At 43.2% G+C, this 22773-nt stretch overlaps 3 protein-coding genes across 3 annotated transcripts; 1 reads left to right on the top strand and 2 right to left on the bottom strand.

Moving 5' to 3' along the window:
- The first annotated feature begins 3364 nt into the window (after positions 1-3364).
- Positions 3365-8662, top strand: slc35g2a (solute carrier family 35 member G2a). Its single transcript, XM_069152651.1, is given in 4 exon segments — positions 3365-3678; positions 7056-8149; positions 8151-8219; positions 8221-8662. Coding segments are annotated over 3 exon segments (1368 nt in total). The 5' UTR covers positions 3365-3678; positions 7056-7081; the 3' UTR covers positions 8452-8662.
- Positions 8663-10298: 1636 nt separating this feature from the next.
- LOC138200164 (pentraxin-related protein PTX3-like) lies at positions 10299-12433 on the bottom strand. Its single transcript, XM_069152652.1, has 2 exons — positions 12192-12433; positions 10299-11211 (listed from the first exon to the last, which is right to left on the bottom strand). The coding sequence occupies exons 1-2, from the start codon at positions 12313-12315 to the stop codon at positions 10610-10612; spliced, it is 726 nt and encodes a 241-aa protein (XP_069008753.1). The 5' UTR covers positions 12316-12433; the 3' UTR covers positions 10299-10609.
- A 4288-nt stretch (positions 12434-16721) lies between these two features.
- LOC138200162 (endophilin-B1-like) lies at positions 16722-22340 on the bottom strand. Its single transcript, XM_069152650.1, has 10 exons — positions 21860-22340; positions 21527-21668; positions 20135-20263; positions 19886-20019; positions 19609-19701; positions 19361-19444; positions 19244-19267; positions 18872-18961; positions 18434-18534; positions 16722-17766 (listed from the first exon to the last, which is right to left on the bottom strand). The coding sequence occupies exons 1-10, from the start codon at positions 21914-21916 to the stop codon at positions 17283-17285; spliced, it is 1338 nt and encodes a 445-aa protein (XP_069008751.1). The 5' UTR covers positions 21917-22340; the 3' UTR covers positions 16722-17282.
- Positions 22341-22773: the final 433 nt, after the last annotated feature.

The raw sequence follows: 22773 nt of genomic DNA, 5'->3' as shown, positions 1-22773 counted from the left end.
CCCTGACACTCGCTGTCTCCCCTTTCCTGACTCCCTCCACATGTCTCTCTTGCCTCCCCCCTTTTCTCCTCTTGCTCTTGTCCTCCCCTCCCTCGACTCTCTCTTCCACCACAGTGGTAATGCAAAATATATGAGAGGCTGAGTGGTATATTAGCTGGGAAAAAAAAAAATCCCACTCCAGCCTATCACAACCTCACTTGTGAACCAGTCAGTCATCGGCCGTCACATCCACCTGCCTCAACTGGAACACACAGCTGGTAGTAGCTGGTAGTGGACACAACCAAGGTTTTCTGCTGCACTGTGTGTCATTCATCAGCAGCACAGGCTCCCAATTTCCCTTGAAGATCCTGCATTTTATCCTCATCTTAATCTCAGCAGGAGTATTTTTTTCCCACTTTTCTTTTTAGACTATCTCATTGTTCCTCTCCACCAAGGAGGCCCGGTGATGAATGTGTCCTGTCTGCTGCTGCAGTTCAGTTATTTCTGCTCTCATCAGCTACTGCTGTAATGAGAACAAGCGTTCAGACATCCAAAGGAACCCAGCTTTGAATAATTACATCCTGATTATGGTTCTTAAACTGGCAACGCCCCAAACAGACGCATAATCTTCAGAGACGGAGGAATATTGATTGATGCTGAATTCTGTTTGTTTATGATATCACCAAACTGTCAATTAAACTGTTACAAAGTGTCAGTTTAATGTCCATGAATGGTAATATCTGGATGTGGATAACACCCTGTATCTGGATGACATGGTGTGAAATTGGCAGAGGCACACATGTGTGAGCATAAGTAAGAAATACACTGAATGCAGAACCCAAGTTTAGGGCACTCAAAGCCCGCTCTACCTTTCAGTTGCGACTCTATAATTAATTACATCTTGACCAGAAATGGAGCAAGACAGACAGACAGTCCGGAAAGCTGCTCGAGTCTGTCTCTGACGTGTATGAATTCATCACAACCCTCTCTGAAAAAAAATCCTCCACGATACTCCCCATCCTCCCATCGTCTCCCTCTTCTCTCCACTCTACCAACTCTCATTCTCCTTCCCCCCCTCCCCCTTTCCTCCTCCATTTCCTCACTGCTGTCAGCTCATCTCTGCTTCTCTTAGCATATTCTTTTCACAACAAGTCCTCCCTGGAGGCTTCGCCTTTGAGTCTGGATATGATGAACCTGCTTCCAAAACCTGCACAGCAGTCGATGGGATTTAAACAGTGCCCCAAATAGCTGGGTCCGATGTACTTTTACTCGCTGTAACCATGGAAACACTAGATATTTCTCCTCATCCTTAGAGAAACTGCCTAAACCAGATGCATGGATGGATGGATGGATAAAAGCAAGGAAGAAAGAAAGAAAGAAAGAAAGAAAGAAAGAAAGAAAGAAAGAAAGAAAGAAAGAAAGAAAGAAAGAAAGAAAGAAAGAAAGAAAGAAAGATGGATCGATGACCACCATGAATCTTTTCATGGCCTGTAAAAATTGCTCTGGGGACAGGCTCATTACAAAACAGTACACAAAGAAATTTACTTTTTCTATCAGTGCCCCATTTGTCCACATTGGACTCTTTTTTTTAACTGGCAGTTTGGGCTGCAATTCAGGGACAATTATGTGAAAACATCACCCCGGTTGTTCAATAAATAACAAGTTTAAAATCTGACATCCCTGATTTCCATTCCAGCACAGCATCTGGGAGTAAGCTCAATCGGGTTGCAATAAAAAATCCAAACTGTAAAGGTTCAGTTTCCTATCACACGCAGCCATGTGTGATTTTGAATATCTTTATATTAACATTGTATCAAATGAGTCGTGTTGCTCGAAGAGTTAAACCCACATCAAATCTGTTGCCCACCTTAAATCAATGAAGCATTTAGCATCAGCTAATTGTTTTGGTTTTGTGGCCCACAACTCTTTTGGTATAATCTCCTGGGTCTTGTGAACTTGTTTTCTGATTTTACACCTGCACCGGCATGACTCCAAATGAATGCCAATGTTGTTCACCTTGTAATTCGCAACAGTTGACTAATTACAGCAACAATCAATAGGAGACACTTCACACAACACAGATTATCCATTAGTTGTTTGCAGCTATCAAATAGCACTGTTGACAGTGATATCCTTGGCATCACAAAGTAAAGAATTAAATAGTGAATTCACCTAATTGGACATTAAGGAAACCTGCCAATCTGCATGACACAGATATCTAAAGAGCAAATCATGTAGCACAGAGACGTCTGCTTGATAAAGTGCTAATATTTTGGCAGCATTATATCCATAATCCAAATATGGAAGGATCTCTGTTACCTCTCATCATATACTCATTGCTACATACTGTGTTTGATCTTAACATTGACCGCTGTGAATCTGTGTGCCGGTGGAGGAGTCCGTCTCTCTTGCTGACTGCGTAGCAGCAGCTGAAGGCTTCTTATTAAACGGTACGATGGTCCAACCCAGCAACAGTGAACACAGCTACATTTGATAAAGGTTAATACAGCTCAAAATGGAGCAGAGCACACCAAGTGTTATACAGCTTCGAAATGTCAAGGCAATTACTGTCAGGTTGCAGAAAGATGAAAGTGTGTGAGGTTGTGTGTGATGTTTGTGAGTCCAACGGAAGACGACAAGAAGAGAAACTGTCCTGAGCTCCTTCAAAGTCTGCCTCCTCTCAGCATTTATCATCATAGTTTCAAAATGTTTTAAACCCTTAAGACTAATTTTGGGGAATTTCCATCTGAAAAAAATCCCTAAGTTTAGTCAGTAAGAGCAGCAAAACTGTAAGGCAACCTTGGTCTCTATGGATGAGAGACATAGAATGTTTTGAAATAGTTTGAAATAAGTTTCCTCATCCTCATTACCAGGCAAATTGCTAAGTGCGGTTGACACTGCCGTAACTTGGCTCAGAGATGGCATTCCAGTTAATCTAAAGGTTGTTGGACGGGGTTAAAGTAAAAAAAAGACTTCACACAAAACACAGATATCAATATCACAACATAAAGTTTCCAGCTCCCAATTTCCACTGTTCTAAATGTGATTTAGCAGTTATGAGTAACTGAGGAAGAGTAGCTTATTTTGATCACAGTTTGGGAGCCCAAACTTTTGCACATGCCACAATTACTGTCATGTTATTACTGTTATTATTTTATTAGCCTACGGGTTTTTTTTTTTTTTTAAATGTAAAAGTGTATTCATATTTTGAGAATTTTTTTATGTAGCTATATCTTTCTCTTTCTCTTTCACACGCAGAGTGAAAGATAACGTTCAATGAGCAGTGGTACGGTGGATGTGACGCATGCTCAGACGTTATGATTAGTTCTCCTCCTCCTCCTCTCTCTCTCTCTCTCTCTCTCTCTCTCTCTCTCTCTCTGATCAGGCTGAGGAGGATCATCTGTATCAGTGTTCAGGGAGTGATGGACGGGGGTTGCAGGTTGCCATAAAACACAAATTCCCCCCCCCCCCCCCCCTTTCAGTGTGAGGAGAGTTGATCGCAGGTGGCCGGCTGAGGCGCGCCGCGGTGCCCTTGGGAAGAATCCCGACTACCGCAGGAGAAATAAGGAGGAGAAGGGAGGGAGAAAGAAGTAGAAGAACAGATGGACAAGAAGAGATGATGGAGCGTTGGATATGCTCGGTAAATGATTGAGGTTGACCGCCAGTGAAGTACGATCTGCGGTTTTTGCGGGAAAACAGGTGAGTCTGTGTGTGTGTGTGTGTGTGTGTGTGTGTGTGTGTGTGTGTGTGTGTGTGTGGTGGGGGTTGACGGTAGGTGTCAAAATAAAATAAAAAACAACTACGGATTATTGATCATAGCATATTCTGCACTAACAAGAAATTTCAAGAAGTCACTAATTGGGAAACCGTCTGGGAACTCGGGGTCCATCGATTCCGCCGTGTGCCGATACGCGAGCGCACGCAGAGTGTGTGTGAGTGAGCGAGCGCTCGCGCGCGCGCGCTTTTCCCCATTCAAGAATTCGTCATGTGTCACGGGTCGGGCTGTCATTGTTGGCTACCACTTAATACACACACGATGTTCGGTGCATGTAGAACGAAACCTCACGTTGTGTCAGGGGCGGGATTCGAGCCGTTATCCTTGGAGGCGCGGGTGGCGCCGAACAGTGACGATCAACTAGGGATATGATGACCCATGACGTAAAACGACTATTTAATTGAATCTAAATGCACCAGCACATACAGCATAGCCACTCTGTTTTTTTTTTTTTATTTGTTTTTTTTTACTGTGACTGTGTGAGCTCGTGTGCGTGCGTCTGTCTGTGTTTTCAGCTCTCTGGCGTCACAGGGTGCATCACTGAGGAACCCAGATAACCTTGAGAAGAACGTCTCATCGACACTCACTCACTGGCATTTACATAATAACGTTTAACACCCCTAAAGCAAAGAACATATATATTTTCACTTAATATATTGGCAGAATAATAACTGTAATCAGTCATACTATAACTAAAGACGATAAACTTTGACAGCTGCAAAATGTTTTCAGTCTGTTCAATTATTAACAGTGCAGGTGTACCATCCATAAAGCAATAGGCTTGTTAATTAGTCCATATCGAAGATGTTATTGCTTGTAAGTCCTTAGAGGATGTTGGTCAAATAACAAGATGCATAGATACACAAGGAGGACTGCGATTTGATCAGAGGAGCATTCTCGGGAAATCCAAGCTTTATCTGCTGCTGCTCTCACATTGTACAGGTTTGCTGTTGGCTCCTACTATAGCGGCTCATTTTTAGGGTTGTGTAAGGTGTGAAACGAGCTTTCGAGAATAGCAGCAGCATTGCAGAGGCAGGCTGCATCCTCCAGCACAGTAGATTTAGAGAAGAGTCGGACAGTAGCGCACGGATCTGGTTTTGCTCTTTATGTGTTCAGGAAGCTGCTGATCAGATTTCAGCTAACCGTCAGTGAGAGTAAAATGACGAGATCTTCTCAAGTGTCACCAGAGAAAAACCTTTCTAGTTCATTCAGCAAACTGAAATCGACATTCACAGTTCGTTATTTCATTCAATCCAGATTCACGTGTCACAGTTTCATGCGAGGTATATTTGGAGTCGGTGAGGGAATAAGTCACTCTTAAGGCAGTAAAATTTATTCAACACCATCTTCAAAAAGAAATGTATTTATAACCCAGTTTATATCAAATTATTCATGGGCACCAGAGAGACGCACAGAGCAAAAAAAAAAAAAACAGCACTCACACCATAACCCCCGGAACTGTTTTTATAACAGGGCGACTCACGCTGATAGGTGGGAGCAATATGTGTCTCCAAAGAGCGCAAAGGCCACATAGCCAGCCACAAATTCACTAACTCAGCCTGCTACTACCAAATCAAAAGGGCTGCACCACTGATAATGTTAGGAAACAGCAGCGAGCCGCCGGCTTTGTCTCCGTCGCCTGCTGCAGCGACTAAAGCTTCAAAGTGATCAGGAAAAGGAAATGCTGCTTTTATATCTGATATGGATTGGACATTTGTAATGTCATGTAGTTGTTTGGATTGTGGGAGAGGAAGAGATTTTGCCGTTTGGTTTGTACTGTGATAGTTTTCCGTGAACATGTCAGGGTGTATGAGGTCACTGTGTGCAGGACTGCTTCATGCCTCATGTTTCATTTGCTGGAGTAGAACCAACAATCCTATCAAGTTATTTTTTTTTATCAGTTTCATAATTATTTTTTTGATGAATTTGTCCTGCTACATATAGTATCAATATGTTATCATAATACAAGATACAACGCAGTATTAAGAATGACTTTTACTATGATCAAAGAATTTATCCAAATTGCCCAATCCTGGTGTTTATCTGTACCGTTTTATGCATTCTTTATGTTTAAGCATTTTTGGTCAATTACATTAGTGTTCATTCCTACATGGAGACAGATTTTTGAATTTGCAGCATGCAAGTTGCAGTTTGCAACATGAGCAATTGTTTTCTTCCTGCTCATTTTGACAATATGTCAGTTGTCAAAACAAACAGCCTCTTTTCAACTCCTGTAGGAGCCTGTAAATTGTGCAGAAATTGTAAATTTATCTGCAATTTGCAAGCGGCTATCATTTGTAAAACGTGACACTGCTACCGTCTATGTAAGCAGTGCTCACAAATCACTGTGGTTACGTGAGCTGGTTGAGACGGAGTAAATAGCAATAATGAATCAAGTTAAGAACCTTACACTTGTCTCTTTATTTATTGATCAGCAAATCTCAATAAAGAGACAATTGATTCGGATCAGCTGTTTCTTCAAATGTGAGTAACACTTCACAAATCCAGGGAAATAACCGAGCAGTATGCTCTACATGCTTGTGCATGAATCCACATTATGTCATCTGAAACCAGCAGACTGCTGAATGTTTTACAATACAGAGAATGTGCCATAAAATGTGCTACCTGCACATCCACATTGTTCTGACGCAGAGAGCTATGCGTCCGTTATAAGTTAGTCATCCGTGCAGCATGCGGGACCTTGGGGAGACAAATTGAAAAGAGATGGAGAAATTAAAGACGGAGAAGGAGAAGGAAGTGGATTAAATGAGACGATTAACTCTTTTCATGTCATTATTGAAAATTCTGAATATCTTTCACAAATTGACTAATTGGAGTGAGAGAGAGTGATGGAAACAGACAAAGGGGAAGATAAATCATAAAAGAGAGAAAGATCGGAGGCAAATGGAGCAGGAAGCACTCGCTTATGTAACTGTCCTTGCCAACAATCTCTAAGCCTCCATGAAGGTCGTGTTATCCAAGGAGACTGAAAGTCATGATAAGGCCATTATGGTTCTGTGTAATTCAACAAATATAGACTTAATATGAGGTGTCATCATGCAGGGACAAAACAATTAAAGTAGTGATTGGTCAGATGGGTAGAGCTTACGTACGCTGACAAACACACAGGACACATGGGAAGGTGTGAGTCACTGCTATTATTATCTTGGATATTAAAGATATATGAGATACCAAGCAGAATCCCAGAGAGAGAAACCGTGAGGCAGAAAAAAAGAGAGAGGGTTTGCAGGAGTGTGTAAAATACATATATGTGGTGCTAAAAATGTCTTGTTTTTTGCAGGTGTCTGTCTTCTCTGAAGTTCCAAAATGGAGTCCACTCACCTTCTGAGTGGCTCTAAGAAGAGAGTAAAGATCCACCCTCACACTGTCACGGCCAAATACGCCACGCAGACCCCCTACGCCCCCCAACCCGGTGTGCACACACACTTTCCCCAACCGGGGGACGAAGGCTACGATGATGCGCCGTCTTTTGAGGACTTTGGCTCCTTCCTGGAGGAGACGTCTGACAGGAAACAGCTGACGGAGAGCAAGAGGTGGCCTCTGACGCTGTTCGGCTCCAAAGACAAAGACAAAGACAAGGACACGTCTCACAAACTCCAAGCCACCGGGGGAGGAGAAGGGAGCGAGGGGGGAGCCAAAGCAGCGAAGGGGGCTGGGAAAGGGGTAGGGGAGCAGCTGGCGAGTTTTGGTGAGGCGTCTGTGTCCGCATCTCGGCTCACCTGGGTGGGGCTGCTCGGCGCGGCGCTGGCACACGGCTGCTTGATTGTTCTGACCCGCCTGGCCTCTGAACGCTTCAGCCTCGGCCCGCTGTTTCTGCTCTTGGTTCGGTCCATTGTGCAGCTCCTGTCTGTGGCCGTACCTCTGCACAGGGGGGAGAACCCTTTTGGACCAGAGGGCTATCGACTACGTCTGCTCTTTTACGGCATCGCCTACACCCTCTCCCTTTGTTGCGCTTACTCCTCTTTAACCTTTGCCTCCCCCGGAAACGCTACAACAACCTGGCGCCTGGCTACCACAGCGCTGTCAGCGACTCTTGCCTTCCTGCTCTTGGAGGAGAGGCTGGGATTGGCTGATGGGATCACCATAGCTGCGGGGCTTTGCGGTTTGGGGCTTGTGTTGCTTCCAACCGCAGACGAGAGCAATTCCGATTCACCAGTCGACCCGGTTGCGTTCTGGAGGGGTGCGTTCGGTTGGTCTCTTTCAGCCCTTGCAGGGTTGTGGATGGCTCTGGCGTTGGTCGGCTATCGTTCCCTGAAGGAGAGGGTGGGAGTCGGCACCGCTTTGTTCACAGTAAGCTGGACAGGCTGCCTGCTCGCCCCGGCCTCTTTAGCTCTGCTCCAGGAGGGCTGGTCCTGGCCAACGAGCGCCCCCAGCCTGGGGCCTGGTCCTGGGCCTGGTCGCCTGCTCAGTCGCAGCCTTCCTGGGAATGACGCACGCCCTCACCCCGACTGCACCCTGCTCTGGTCTCGGCCTCTCAGAGCCTGGAGGTACCCGTCGCCATGCTCCTGCATTTGGCCGTGCTGCCGTTGGCGCCCACTGCGCCTGAGGTCGTGGGGAACGTGATGGTCGTGCTGAGCGTCGGCTGGCTGGTTGCGATGAAGCTGCTCCCCTCTCGAGGTGGCGGTCGGCGCCAGAGGGAAGAGTACGAGGAGATTCTAGACTCGCCCATCAAATAGACACGTCCCCTCTCCTTGTCACATTCCTCTTTTCCTCACTCCCTCCTTCATGAGATTGGTTCCAGTGTACATAACAGACTGCTAAATGTTTATTGGAGCTTTATCTATTTTGTATCGTCCTCTTTTGCTTTTGGGAAAGTGCCAATATTGTGTTGTCTGACATAGTGATTAGAAGTGATGTGATATTAAAATCTGTCTGATGAACACTGCATTTCTGTATCCACTTGTAATCAGTACTCCCCAGTCCCTCCCCCCCCCCCCCCCCCCCCCCCCCCCCCCCCCCCACCAAGAAGTGCGTATATTGGCTACATTTCACGAGAATGTAACGTCAGTCTCTTCGAGCAGCCAACTGAGGTTTGGCCAAGGACTGATGCCATCTATTTGGCTGCCGGTGAGGGAGAGAACAAACACAAGAGAGAGGAGCGAGACACACAATCAAAGGAAGATTAATGGGGAAAGAGTGAGAGAAGATGATGGGATGGGCATACAGATAAGGAGCAGGGGAGGAAGTGGAGTGATGGCAGATGACGAAACAGAGATGAAAGGGAGGCAGGGCAGAAAGCGACGCTGGTGGTAGCTGGTTATTGTGCTGCGTCTGGCCTGCTGGCTGATAAAAACGTGTGTGGGGACCAGTCATTGTGTCTAATAACTACCTGCCAGACACATAAGCACTGTCACTATATTTTTCTCGTCCTCTCCTCTTCTATTTCCCTCATCATTAGCCTCCTGCTTTCCTTTTTGAGCCTTTTTCTCTGTGTTAAAAATGAATGACCAACAAATGAAAAAGCATCCATTCACTAAAATCCCCCCCCACACACACAACACAGATGGAGGCTTTTAATGAAAACAAGTGCTTCCGCATTGAACAGACCAGGGCATCTACGTCTACGTGTTTGTGTGCCTGCTGGGTACCATGGTGATACCAGTGAGGCAGAAAGTCTGGATATGAGATACAACTCCGCGCTCCTCTGCATCTTGTTAGTTGTGACATTTAAAAGAAATAGGCCAGAAAAAAAAAAACAACTCCACCCAGCTGCAGTGTATAAAGAAAGGTGCATGCACACACACAATTACACAGAAATGGGCTCAAGTATACACTTATACCACGGTTGTAAGCGTTTCATTAGTGAAAATGTTTCTGTGATGTCAGCGTGCTGGCCTAATTAAACTTACATATGGTTAAAATGTTATTTGTTGCTACAACTAAGAACTGTAGAATAGGACCGTTTTTAGGAATTTTAGTTAGGCTATTTATTACTTTACTTGAGTACTTTCTTGTTCTGCTACTAATTAATTATACTTTATTAGATTTCAGAGGAAACTATAACTTATAAATTTAAAAACTGCTTCTATGTTAATGCATTAAGTTATGATCATCATATAATATTATAATTCTAAAAAAATAAATGTGTCCTGCAATCAGAAACCATCACATCAAAACTGTAAAAAAAACCAACCAAAAAAAAACAACGTAAATTTCCTTCAGCCACAAAAACCAGTCGCTCTTTATGGTTTCCAATAATGAGCATGAACGTGTGTGTGTGTGTGTGTGTGTGTGTGTGTGTGTGTGTGTGTGAGAATGACGCGGAACGAGAGACGGGCGGCAGCGTAAAAGTTCTGGCAGGGCTTCATACATCGTAGAAACTCTGAGCATCGTCAGTCGTGGCCTCTTTGCATTCAGGCACTCCCAAAGCAACTAATGAGCGGGAGAGACCTGCTTGACCACAATGGTGTGTCAAGAGGTTTTTGCTCTGACACACCTTTTTGCGGTTGTGGCCATTTGCAGACATCACCGCAGCTACACAAACACCGAGGCAGTGGTGTAAGCTCTGGCATGTGTTGGGAAGACTAAAGCACATGCACTGACTCAGACAAATGAAAGTGCATGCACATTAATATATAAGCAGCTAAAAATGAGTTTGTGTGGGAGAAGGGAGGAAACCTTTCCATGAGACTGATTTGGTTGTTTAGTTCATTTTTTATTCAATATAACAAACCCACAACATTTATGATTTATGTTCATTGTAACTAGCTCTCGCATAAAAAAAGTTATTTGAAAAGAGACACACAAAAAAAAAAAAAAAAAAGAATGTGCAAATTCATTCTCATTAAAAGGAGTGTTTCCAGTCAATCCTTTCTTTCTTTTCATTTGGATTATTCATGCGTCTCCTCTGTCCTTCCTCAGTGTTCCTGCCTGCTCTATCAGTTTGATCAGCTTCAGGTGAATCCGCTGCAGCTCTGTTGCCACGGCAACCAAAACCCTTTCCATTGTGGCCACGTCCAGTGGCGTAGTCACTTCCTGCTCCTTCACCCCCAAGCTAAATGCTGCTCCCAAACCTGCGGGTCTCTGTGTTGGCTGCTGTCCCACCCTGCTGTCTCCTGGTCGTGAAGGCATCGCTTTCTCCAGCCGCTTCAGTCGAGCATTTTCCTCATGTCTGCTGCGCAGGAGCATCTCTAAGGTTGCGTTCAACCTCCTCTCCCTCTCTGCTTCCTCCTCTCTGAGCTCCACCAAGCCCTGTTGCAGCCTGAGACTCGCCTGCTCTGCTTGTGCCCTGCACGCCGACTCCAGGCTGGGTACACACTGCTGGCACGTCCCCTCGGCCAGCTTGTCCACCCGGGTCCTCAGAGAGCTTATTCCTCCACAGCACTGCTCCGCAGATTGCAGCAGCATGTTCTGTCTCATGTGGGAGTCCTCCATAGCGATGAAAAGCCTGTCCCAGCGGGAGAAGTCTGAATGGCAAGGTGAGGTTGGAGACTCACCTGTAGGCAACGACCACATGGGTGCATTAGTTATAGAATCCGACAGGCTGAGAGGTTATATAACTTGTGCCAAACATAATAAAACAATAACCAGTAATTCACAGGAGAGCCCACAATGTAATTTCTTTGTAAAAATCAGGTATCAATAAAATATTCATCAGTTGTACTTAGACAAATTGTAGATACAGTGGGACAAAACGAGACTATGGGTAAACGAGCACTTTTTGCACATATGCAGAACTATAATGTATACAGGGGAACAAAATGAAAATTGGATTAAAACTCAGCTTCTGCTCAACCTAAAAAGCACTTCATGTATTTAGCAGTTACAATATACTACCAAAACTGCAAGGTAGTGAAAGTCGTTTCGGGAAAACATTAAAAACGTACAGAAACTCACTTAGAGGACTTAAATGGTGAATAGGTTCAGTCCAAAGGCAGTTTAGCCTATACTTGTGTGTTTTAGACCGACTAAATTGCAGGTGCTGTTTTTTCTTAATAGTAATGGATGAAGTACAATAAAAACAGATTCTTTTGCCCTTAGCTAATGGTAGTTATTGTCCCACTGTACCTTCATTTAAATGCCAGGAGGAAGTTTTGAAACCTGACTCAAACAAAAAAGTTACACTGTAAATGATGAATAATTAAATAATAATACAGTATACACAGCAAGTTTTTCCCAGTAAAGCTCTTTTTATGCTAAATTTATGGTATCATCTGCGTACAAATGTACATTACAATTGTCAAGTGTCATTATGTGAACTAAAAATAAAGCATTGTGGAACAACCCCGTGGAATAGGCTCACACCCCCTAAGATAAATAAATCAATGTGTTAATGCATATATCCGAATGTATCAAAATGATCTGACTCTCTTGGCTCCCTGAGGCATGTTAACTGAGGACACATTCTTCACAATGATCCATCTGTTCAAACAAGCAGGAAACAGAAGTGACAAAAGGACAAATAAACAAAACTCACCCTCCTGCTGGTCCTGAGAGATCTCGTTGTTATAGTTGTCTTCATAGTCAAGCTCATTTGCACACAAAGGTGAGGCCACGGTGCCAAGCACACACAGCACCCGCCAGACCCTCAACACATGCATGACGGAGCTCTAAAGTGTGTTGTTCCTTTAGGTTTTGCTGGGTTAAGACCACGTATCTGGACGTATTAGGTATGTTTATCGCAGAGTTTTCCTGCTACTACAGACTCGAACTGCTCGCTTTTTTTCCCTATTCACCCCCTACTCAGCCAGCTGTTGCCGGTGCCGACTTATAAACCCAGAAAGAGGGGAGAAGGAGGGAGGAAGCTGAGGGTGGGACCGAGCCGCTGAGCTTGGGTGAGTAATGCATCGATGGAGGTAATACGTCAAAAGTCAAACTGACTGGGAAATGGGGGCATTGTGGGGGAGAGAGGCAGAGAAAGGAGGGTTTAAACTATTTTGCAGAACCCAGAAAGTTTGTGTGTATGTTTCATTGAAAGAGGACTAATATTTGAAAGCAAGACTATCTCAGTCAGTTTGCTGATACAATAATGTTTCGACACTTGTGCTGATGTTACAATTGGTTTGAGGATTTAGCTGAAGTTAATCTTACTCTAACATATTTTTTAAAGGATTTATTTCCCAATCTTGTTGGTTTACTGTTAGTTTAATAACATAGTAAAATTTGTGGAATTTCTTCCAGAAAAAAAACATCTTTACTAGTTTAATAATATTAAATATTTAAGCCTTTTAATTGTCCACTGGTTCATGGTCCAAGGTTCTGTGCTATTATTTCTTAATTAAATGTAGTTGTATAGCCTTCAAAACTCTAGTTCAATTTGAACAAAGAAAATACATTAGTATTCAGTTATATACTATATCAATGTATTCAAACACACAATCAGCTTTCTTTTGCTTTTTGGTTATCAACAGCCGATGTTTAATACTTTTCTTCTTGGCAAGAATCAAAATTGATGAGCTTCATCTTCTTTCCGTACATTTTACTGTTCCCTGTAGCTATATTTACATTGTTTCCGTGGGAACTGCCACATTTGTCTCTTTAACCTATTTACTGATGAGTCAGAGTCCCTCGCTGCACTATACATCAACACCAAATCCCAACCTTCAGCCTAAAAAATTGCAACACAGCAGAACTTGAATTATATCGCTGCGAGTCTGTTGTCCGCACTTGAATTAAATTTTGTTGCCAGGCAACATTGTAAAATTTAGTTTGATAGATCTTGTTTTGTTACCGGGCGACCCTGTTGATTAACCTTTAAGAAGAATTAGAAGTTATGGCATTTTCAGCAAGGCCAGCTGGCCCTATTCTTACGGAGAGAGCACTCCTGTCAGCAGGTGTCGGGGTTAAGCAGCACAAGTCGGACATGTCAAGGTCAGAGTAAAGAGCCCTGACCTTTCTCCCTGCAGACCTCCAGATTGAGCTCTCCGCTGCAGATGTCAGCATGTCTGCGGGTTACCGTGTCTGATTCTCTCGTCTGGGAGGGTATAATTGTAGCAGTGGGAGTAAGTGGGGGTGAAGCTGGCAGATTTATCTCAGGAAAAGAGAGAAGCTGCAGGAAGAGATGGATAGCAGGATTTTCAGAAAGAGCAGAGGTAGAGACAGAAGGTGGATTGTTGGTGAGGAAAGGTGCAGAAGGTCAGGGGAAATTTGAATGATATTTCCTATCCTCGTCGTAGCAAAAAAAACAACCTTATTGCAGGCGTGAGTGTGTACATTTCCCTGGCCCAGTTGTAACGAATTAAAAGCTACAAATTCACATGTTAGACCTTCCGGTTTCTGTTCTCATCCTGTCCTTATTGGTGCCCATATGAGGCATGTCCACCTCTTTTTTTTTTTTTCTTCCTATAGGTCATCGTTCTATTTAGGCCGTCATTATGACTGATATTTATCAGCAGCCGACAGACGCCGTTTACTGCCACCCCCCCCCCCCACCTGCACACCACACCTACAGTTTAGCTGTCACGCAAAACACTTCCAGCTGGCAGTGAAGAGGAAGAGAGATGACAGATGAAGGGAAGACGGAAAACATAAATAGAAAAAGGAAGATGAGAGGGAAAGAGAGACAGAGATGATGATGATGATGATGATGAAAGTTGTATTTGAGTAGAGTATCCCTCACTCTTATTCTATCGAGACCAGAGAGAATTAGAGGAAAACAGGTCCTGTCGTCTGGTTCGTTTTGACAAAACCAGGTTTGCCAGGGAAAATGGGACAATGGGTGTTGTCAGCAGAACTTAGATTAGCTATAAACAGCAGATGTAAAACAGCAACAGGACCTCACTGATGAACAAACCGCATTCGAACACAACAAAGCCAGCCAACACGGGCCGGTTTATGAGAACTGTGCAGGATTTTTGGGTGTATCCCTTTTTGTCCCCAATGTGTAGGATGGGGAAGGGGAGGGGGGGGGGGGGGGGGGGAGGAACTATGGAGATACTATTAAAACACAGCACACTGTAAAACAATAGAGCCATTGTGTCCGAGTATAGCAGAACTATAGTAATGTCTAATCATGCCAAATGAGATGACTATCGTATACCTTAACTAAAACAGTGCAGCAAGAGGCCGTATCGCAGAAGTCAAAATAACATTTCAACTGAGCAAAGCCTTCGATTCTTTGGATCTTTGGGCCATGAAGCATGGCATCATTCATATATTTGCTATATATTTTTCATCTGATCATATATATGTAGGTTGAAATGCAAGAGGAACCCAAAACTAATTGTTATGCAGATGATATGGTTTTGGATACTTGTCTTTTCATAAACTACATTTTGCCTGAAAGATTTTGTCAGCTAATTCACCTTAAAATGTTGCTAAATGCAGATCAAATTTGGTTGATGTTGCCTATAGACACCGATACAGTTCAGGGGAAGAAGTTACCTGTTGCAAATACCAAGATACCAATCTGTCTGTGCCCCTCAGGTGGAGCAACGAAAAAAGCCAAATAATAATCAGAAAAGATCCCAATTTCCTTTACCTGCTTTCATAATTTAGTCAACTTAACCAGACCTGCAAAACATCATGTCAGCTTCCTCTTCCTTCCTGTATCAGAAAGGAACATAATGTGAAGCCTGGGGAGATCCGTGATATCCGTTGACGGACAGTTTGCACACTGGAAATATCCAAATTTGCTAGAAAATGGAACAAAGATTTGCTGTGTCAGGTTAGCGGAAGAACACTCATGAGCAACCAGCGACAGATCGAGGAGAATCTATTCTTGTTTGTTGAGTCAGGAATGAAGCACTCCTTAAATCTGTCTTTAAGGGTTGGCTGCACCTCCACCTCTAAAAATGCAGCAGAGCTGATATATTGGTGCGATACAAGTGTTTATGGTGGCATTGAATCACAGACCTCCCGACTGTTCGGTGATCAATATCACACAATCTGTGCTTAATCGATCTAATCTGTTTGGACAGGCCCAGGCGGCAGAGAGGCGAAGTGGGAGCAGAAAGCAGAAGCGCACACACTTTCGTCAGCATTTTTGGAAAAGTATTTCAGTGTGTGTGAATGCGTTTCCAGGTTGTGGCACATTTCATACCCAATCAGGTCTCATTATTGTGTTATGAGGTTACTATAATTAATATCTGAAGGGACGCTTAACCGCAAGCTGTGCAGTGCGTCAGGATGTTTTTCTTGAGAGATGTGAAACATTAATAGACTTGGCAGCCTGATCAAGACCTCAACCTGGAAATAATTGTGACGTGCGCGTGTCTGAATCCAAGTCGAAAGTTTTGGCTGGTAGTGTAGTAGCAGATATTAACAACAACAAAAAAATAATAGGAACACCTCGACTGCAGAACAAAGATAGAATCCACAGATGAGTTGGATTGACGTGAAATCACCGTTTGCATATTTATTTCCACATCTTCACACATGAATAGAATAGAAACTCTGACCTCACACTGACATCAGGTCAACGCGTGACTGCATGTATGCACGATTTAAAACTGGAAGCGGTTAGAATGGGAATTTTGCAGCTATCCAAACCAACACACATCTTACAAAAGCATAGAGCTTGGTGGGTGATTACATCAGTGCAGCCAACGGTACATTAATACGTGTTTCCATCCAGGGTCCCCAGAGTGGACCCACACCACAGTAGAGCCGGGCTGCCATCGTGGAGAAAATTAACAACATCTGGACATGGAAACTTCTACCCATTTCACCTAGTGGGGGTATTTAGGGGGTAAAAGGGTGTAAAAAAAAAAAAAAAAAAAAAGAGTGCCTGATTTTAGTGTGAGGAAACACCCAGAGTGCGTACGAGGAAGTATAAAGGTCCCGTTGAACCTGGTGTGTTGTCACCTCCCTGTGCTCCCCAACATATATACGCATGAACAGAAGTGACACTGTGTTTCATATGGAAAATGAGCTCACCTTGTCGAAGCACGAGTCAAAAGATGGCAGCGTCGCATACATATGCATATGTCTACTTTTTTACAGGTGTCACAGGTTTGGGCTGAAAGCTGGAAACACGAGTGCACATGGGTCAATCAAGAAGACCGAGACGCATAAATTCATGTATTCACACCAACAGATATGTAATTATACACTTGGCACAAAGTTTGATTAGTTCTCTCGCTTAGCTACATGTAAAAAATAAAGATTTAGTTCCACAGACTGAAAACAACTTTACACTGCTGACATATAACGGTCAGTCAGCCTCGTCTTCCAGTCTGAAGCCAGGAAATATTACACACACCGAGCAGACATTACATCTACCGCTACAAGTGGGGACTGATACGCAACAGTCATCATTTTCATACAACTTGAATAATACATGAATGTGACTAAAGGCTAAAATTATTGTGGCACTAGATCACGTTTAGAAAAATAAGCACTTTAACGTCACTTCACATTTTCTTCCCTACAGGATTAATTAAGCTGTTTTACCAGAACACGTTACAATGGTTGTGTCTTCCCAATACAGTCTACAATGCGGTTTTCTTGGTTCCATCGCAGCAATTCCCACCAGCGTACATCAGCTGAAGCTCCTGTCAAAGTCTGTAGCAGCTGAAATACTTTGCGGTGGTGTCACGTACCCGGATACACCCTACTGGACCACGTCCTAAATGCCCGATGAGGACTTCTCAACATCTTCTCCATTAGTGATGGGCTGCTCGACTGCTGTTCTGGGAGCCGTCGTGCATGTGCTAATCGTCCCGCTGGGCGCTGGCAGCTGATCCGTTTGGTCCGACGCAACGACACGATCAAATGCTTGATTGACAGATGACTGGCTGCTCATCGCCGAACGGGACCCGGTTGCCCGGCTGTCGGCGGAGAAGCTGTTGTTGTTGTTATTGTTGTGATTTGTGTGGTCAGTTGGCAGTGAGGTTAAAGAGGAATACGTCGTGTTTTTTTCAGTTTCCGGCGGAGACGTTAAAGTCCACGAGTCCTGGTCGAAGTCTGGAAGTTGGTGGACGACAACGGGCAACGGAGTGACCTGATTTAACCCGATGGGCCCATTAGCTACACGGTTGCTTGCTGACGGCAGATCAACGGCATTATTAATCGCTGACTGCCAGTTATTGGAGCATAGGACTGCTGGAATGCTGCAAGGAGAAAAAAAATAAATAAATCATAAAATATAAAACATTCATATTCATATCGTAAAATATTCTCAGAAGTCTTGTTTCTGAGGAAAACCAGATGTCCTGAGTTTTTCCTACAAATACATCTTTGTGATGAAGTAGGCCATCTTCTTGCTGACAGAAATCTGTTGCCAACTGAATTACAGCTTCAAATAATAATAAAAAAATAATGGGTTGGACGACATGTTGTATATACAGAATATTTTGCACTGGCACTTGGCCTCCGGTTTCACAAGAGACACTTTCATTTCAGTTAGCTTTACTTAGAGAAGGCTCACTGAAAGTGCACTTTGTTGGTATTCAGGGAAAACCACATATTTAAAATGTTTTTCACGCACTTAAAAAACTGTTCTGTTTGAGGTTTTTAGACAGAGCATTAATAAGATAACTTTCATGTTTATGTTGATTAAGAAACTGAAGCAACATCGAAATGTAAAATGCATGGTTCATTAGACAGCGAGGATCTGTAGCCTCGTACTGCCGTGTGAACAAAATTCTCAGTCAAGATAATAACCTTAAAATGTGAAAATATCATAGCTACGATAATGTTTCAAAATTGCACACAATGCAATAATTTTTGCTCCATAAAAGTTTCTTGTTTTTAAGTTTTAAATGAGACTGTACAAACCTGGCCAGCTGTTTTTGTAGCTCCTTAGCGTGTTGGTTGCACTGAGCAAAGTAACAGGCCTGAGCGTCCACAAAGTCAGTCAGGCTCCGCATGTGGTCGGTCTAAAAATATAACACATTATGGGTGGAATTACCTGAAAAGTTTGGCTCTAAAATATACATGCTGAGCAGTAAAAAAAAAAAAAAAAAACGATAGCAAGAGTAAAAGCTCCTCTATAAAATGACCAAGACGCCCAAAAAAACAAATATCGGCAGAATTGACATCCTTTTATTGACGTAATTTATACACGTTGCAATCTTCCTATTTGAAAGATACTCAATGACAGTTGGATATTTGATTTTCATGCTACAATTCTTACAAATACCGCCACCAATATAGTGATGCATCGACTTTTTAAGCAACATTTTCTGTCTTCACAGTGTGTTTGTGTGCACGTACGTGAATGTTGTCGAGTCCCTCCACAACTCGTTTTGCGATTTCTGACTGTCGATCGAAAAGACTCTGACAGATCCTCAGCTCCATCTCTGCCTACACACACACACACACACCCACACCCACACCCACACCCACACACACACGGTTTTTTCAAGCATGCCTTTCTATTAACAGCTTTGTTTCTAAATTCATCCTGTCAGCAGAAACAAAATGCCTGCAGAGCTCAAGTCTAAATGAACTACAGAAAACAATAGGAAGCATCCATTGTCTATGCTAATAAAAAAAAAAAACATATTTACTTCTCATATTGTTTCTCAGAGAATAACGCAGTGAGTAGTTATAGCTGAGTGCAATCAAAGATAAACATGAACTCACCTGAGAGATTTCCTGAGCCCATATCTGTTTGGAGGAAAGAGAAACTATTTTACTCTGAGACCAAACTGCAAGACCATCTGTGTGTCAGTATTCATGTCCCTTTACACAACCACTGACCTTCAGCCATTTAACACGCAGGAAGCTGAACATGTAGGACATATTTGACAAGTAGTCGACCTCCAGCGGGTTCGCATTCAGGTTCTGAGAAAAAGACCAGAGAACGCAGTGGGAAGGATGAGAAAACACTTTACACTCTGTGTGAGAGATGATTTTTAGCCTGTTTTTTGCCTAGCTATTATACATTTATTGAAGAAAAATGATCAGTATTTTAAAAGCACCAAATATCAATCATCATTGTAACTCACTCTGGACTCTTGGTCGGCCTCGTTGGCTTTCCTCAGCCGGGTCTTAGCTATGTCCAAGTCCAAACGCTTATTCACCAGCATCTTGCGCTCATTCTATCAGCAAACAGACTTATTTATGATCCATGAAACAATTCACAAACAAAATAATATGCATGTAAACCTTAAAAAAAACAACATAAAAAGTACCATGATTATGGAGATAATTGGTGTGCATGTGATACAGATCTGTGTGTGTGTGTGTGTGTGTGTGTGTGTGTGTGTGTGTGTGTGTGTGTACCTGGATGGCTTTGTATTGCCCTTCAGTGAAAGTCCGCAGAGGAGTGAGAAAGTGAATGTTAGTGCTTTGGACAAATTTCCTCTCTGCCTCGCCGAGCTGCTTCTGAGCTTCTCCACACCTGATCAGCGCAGTTCCTGAGCACAAAAACAGAACCACAATACATACTGGCAACACTCCAACATACAGTTTCAACAATTGATCACATGCTACTTTTTCAGACCACCTAAATCCACATTGCTGGACACTCACCATAGGGTGTGTTAGAGCCAATTTCCAGCCCAGCCTGCGTCATTTGATCTCCCAGCGACTCATTTGCGCGAGGTCGAGGTGGGACGCTCCACTCCAAGGACCCATACAGCCGGTCCTCCAACCGTGCTCCTGTTTATCAGGAGTCATACACTGTATCAGGCTTAAAGGGCTCTCTTTTCTAAAAAAAAAAAAATCCACTGACAGTGTATTTTGCAAGTCTGTATTTGTTAAGGAGAAGCCAGTGGGCCAGTAAAATAGCTTTTTATTAAGTGACTTGAGCAAACAAACAAGTACAAAACACAGCTTGACTTTGGGCTTTGCCATAAGCCCGTGAGGTATGCAGAAGGTAAACAGAAATGATTCTGCAGGGAGACTAAAAGCCCTCGGTAGATGGATAAACGTCACATTATCTGAAAATATATCCAGCTCAATGGTCCCTCTTGTTTGACAGATTGCAGACCACGTCCACTCATAATTCCATCAGCTGAGGTAATTGAATTCAACAGGCAAAAGAACAACCATCTCTATTTGTCTGAATGGGCCAATTACAGCCAAAGCAAACAGGGGAGGTCAAAGAAGAGGTACGTATTGTAGGAGGATAAACAGAGCTGAAACAATGGCATGCAGAGGTGAAGACTCAGCCATTCGGGGGATGACATAGACCGTAATTGCTAGTGCCCTCTTAATGGTAGTGCCCAGAACAAGCTCTGGTTTAGTGTAAACAGGAATACTGCGTATTTATTAGGACAAAATGTTTGGCTGGTTTATTGTCTACATGTGCATGTCAGTCCTTTTCTCAGGGCACCATGATAGAGATGAGATTGCATGACTCAGGTTTTTATCTGTTTGCTGGCAGCTGGAAGTTGCTTTACATCATCCAAGATCCTTTTTCTCCATGTCGAATCACAACACACATCATCCATCTGTCTGTCTTGATGGTCTTCATGAGGTTTCTAAGATTATTTTTCCAGATGAAAGTCCTTTTAAAAGGTGCCTTACAATAATCAATGACATCGGAGCGAGAGGTAGAGATTGTAAAGCCTCTTGAGACATATTTGTGATTTGTGATATTGGGCTATATAAATGAAATTGACCTGACTTGCACACTGCAACATGTGACAGGTAAAAGACACTGTTAGATCATTTCTCTCCTTGGATAAGTAAGGAGAGTTTGATTTATTTAAATTAAAACAGGATTTTTCCAACGCATAAGGGACGTATAGGTACTGTACATCAGCTAAAGGTCAGCGCAGTGAATTTATTAATAAAAACAGAAATATCACTTCGTAAAGGGGCTTTGTTTAAATTAAACTCCAGATTCGAAAGATTTGTGATGTGTTAAAACTCCTTAAATAATAAACATGAATAAATCATAAATTCAGTGTGTCTCACCTGGGTTAGGCTGCAGTAAAACCTCAGTCTGGGAGACGATCTGGTCCGTCCAGGTCTTGGTGGAGTCTGCCCGGGCCAGGAGCTCCTCAAGCCCGGGTTCCAAGTCAGTCTTGTCGGTCTGGCCAAGACTCTCTTCCGTGTACTGCAGCAACGAAACGAAAGATTTGTGTCACTGCGCACTTCTTAAATGGACCATTTGTATCATTTAGAGTGACATTAACGTCTCAGTACTGCTTGAGAACAACAACAAAAAAAAATAATAATAATAAAAACAAACTGCGACCACAAGCCGTAGATTCATTAGCTCATACTAAAGTTGTTTTCATCCCTTACTTGAACAGCCCGGTTGATGAACTGACCAGCATCCACGGCCAACCGCGTCAGATCCATGACAGCGTCGCCCAAGGTCGCGCACCGTCTCCGGCGGACCAACAGAACCTCCCCCGGCCCAGCAGCAAGACAGAGCTAACCCGACTAGCCGCTATAAAAAGCCAAATGACCAACAACAACGACGACAACCAGCTGACCTCGTCATGGCTTCAACCGGCTGACCGCTCCTCTCCAGACAGATTACGGCCCGTTTAGCACCGACCAGAGAGCCCTTTGAAGCCGACGCGAGCGCAGGCACCTGTGCGTGATGTTGACGGTTTATCCTCCTCCGGTCACAAATGAGTACCTTTGTCTGTGAGCTGGCTGTGTTTAAGCACCGGTGTAATAACTAACTGTGGATATTACTTGCGGTTATAATAAATGTAAAAAAATAAATAATCCAAAACTGATTTTAGATTTCACCGATAGTGATTACCTAAACTTCCGGTTGCGATTATTCAAAATAAAAGCATAATCCCACACATCGCCACTCAACCACGAAAACACACAACAACAAAAAACAAAAACAAAACGCAACCTCTAATAAACAAGCTTCACCACACTAATGCAAAGATAGTCCTGCCATGTTGCAGATTTTGAAATGACAAAAATCACACAAAAGACAAAAAAAAAAACGCAAGTCTCCAGTCAGTGTTTGTTAGCAGAGCTCCTACTGAACTGAAAAAAAAAAAAAAAAAAATGATTAAGTTGCAAGTTGTACCAGCAGCCATGCATTGACAAAAAGAAGAAAAGTAATAATCAAAAATACAATGACTTTCTGAGTTTCTGAACTCATGACTGCACAAGAAAAATATATCTCACTTACAAAATGAAATTCTTCATGTCACCTACTCCATCCACCGGACCATCACACAGTC

Source organism: Embiotoca jacksoni, unplaced genomic scaffold (assembly GCF_022577435.1).
Source record: "Embiotoca jacksoni isolate LCO1_2020_lvr unplaced genomic scaffold, fEmbJac1.0.p SCAF_18, whole genome shotgun sequence".
Taxonomy (NCBI): domain Eukaryota; kingdom Metazoa; phylum Chordata; class Actinopteri; family Embiotocidae; genus Embiotoca; species Embiotoca jacksoni.
The sequence above is the reverse complement of the archived record's forward strand: the minus strand, read 5'-3'. Positions and strand labels throughout refer to the sequence as shown.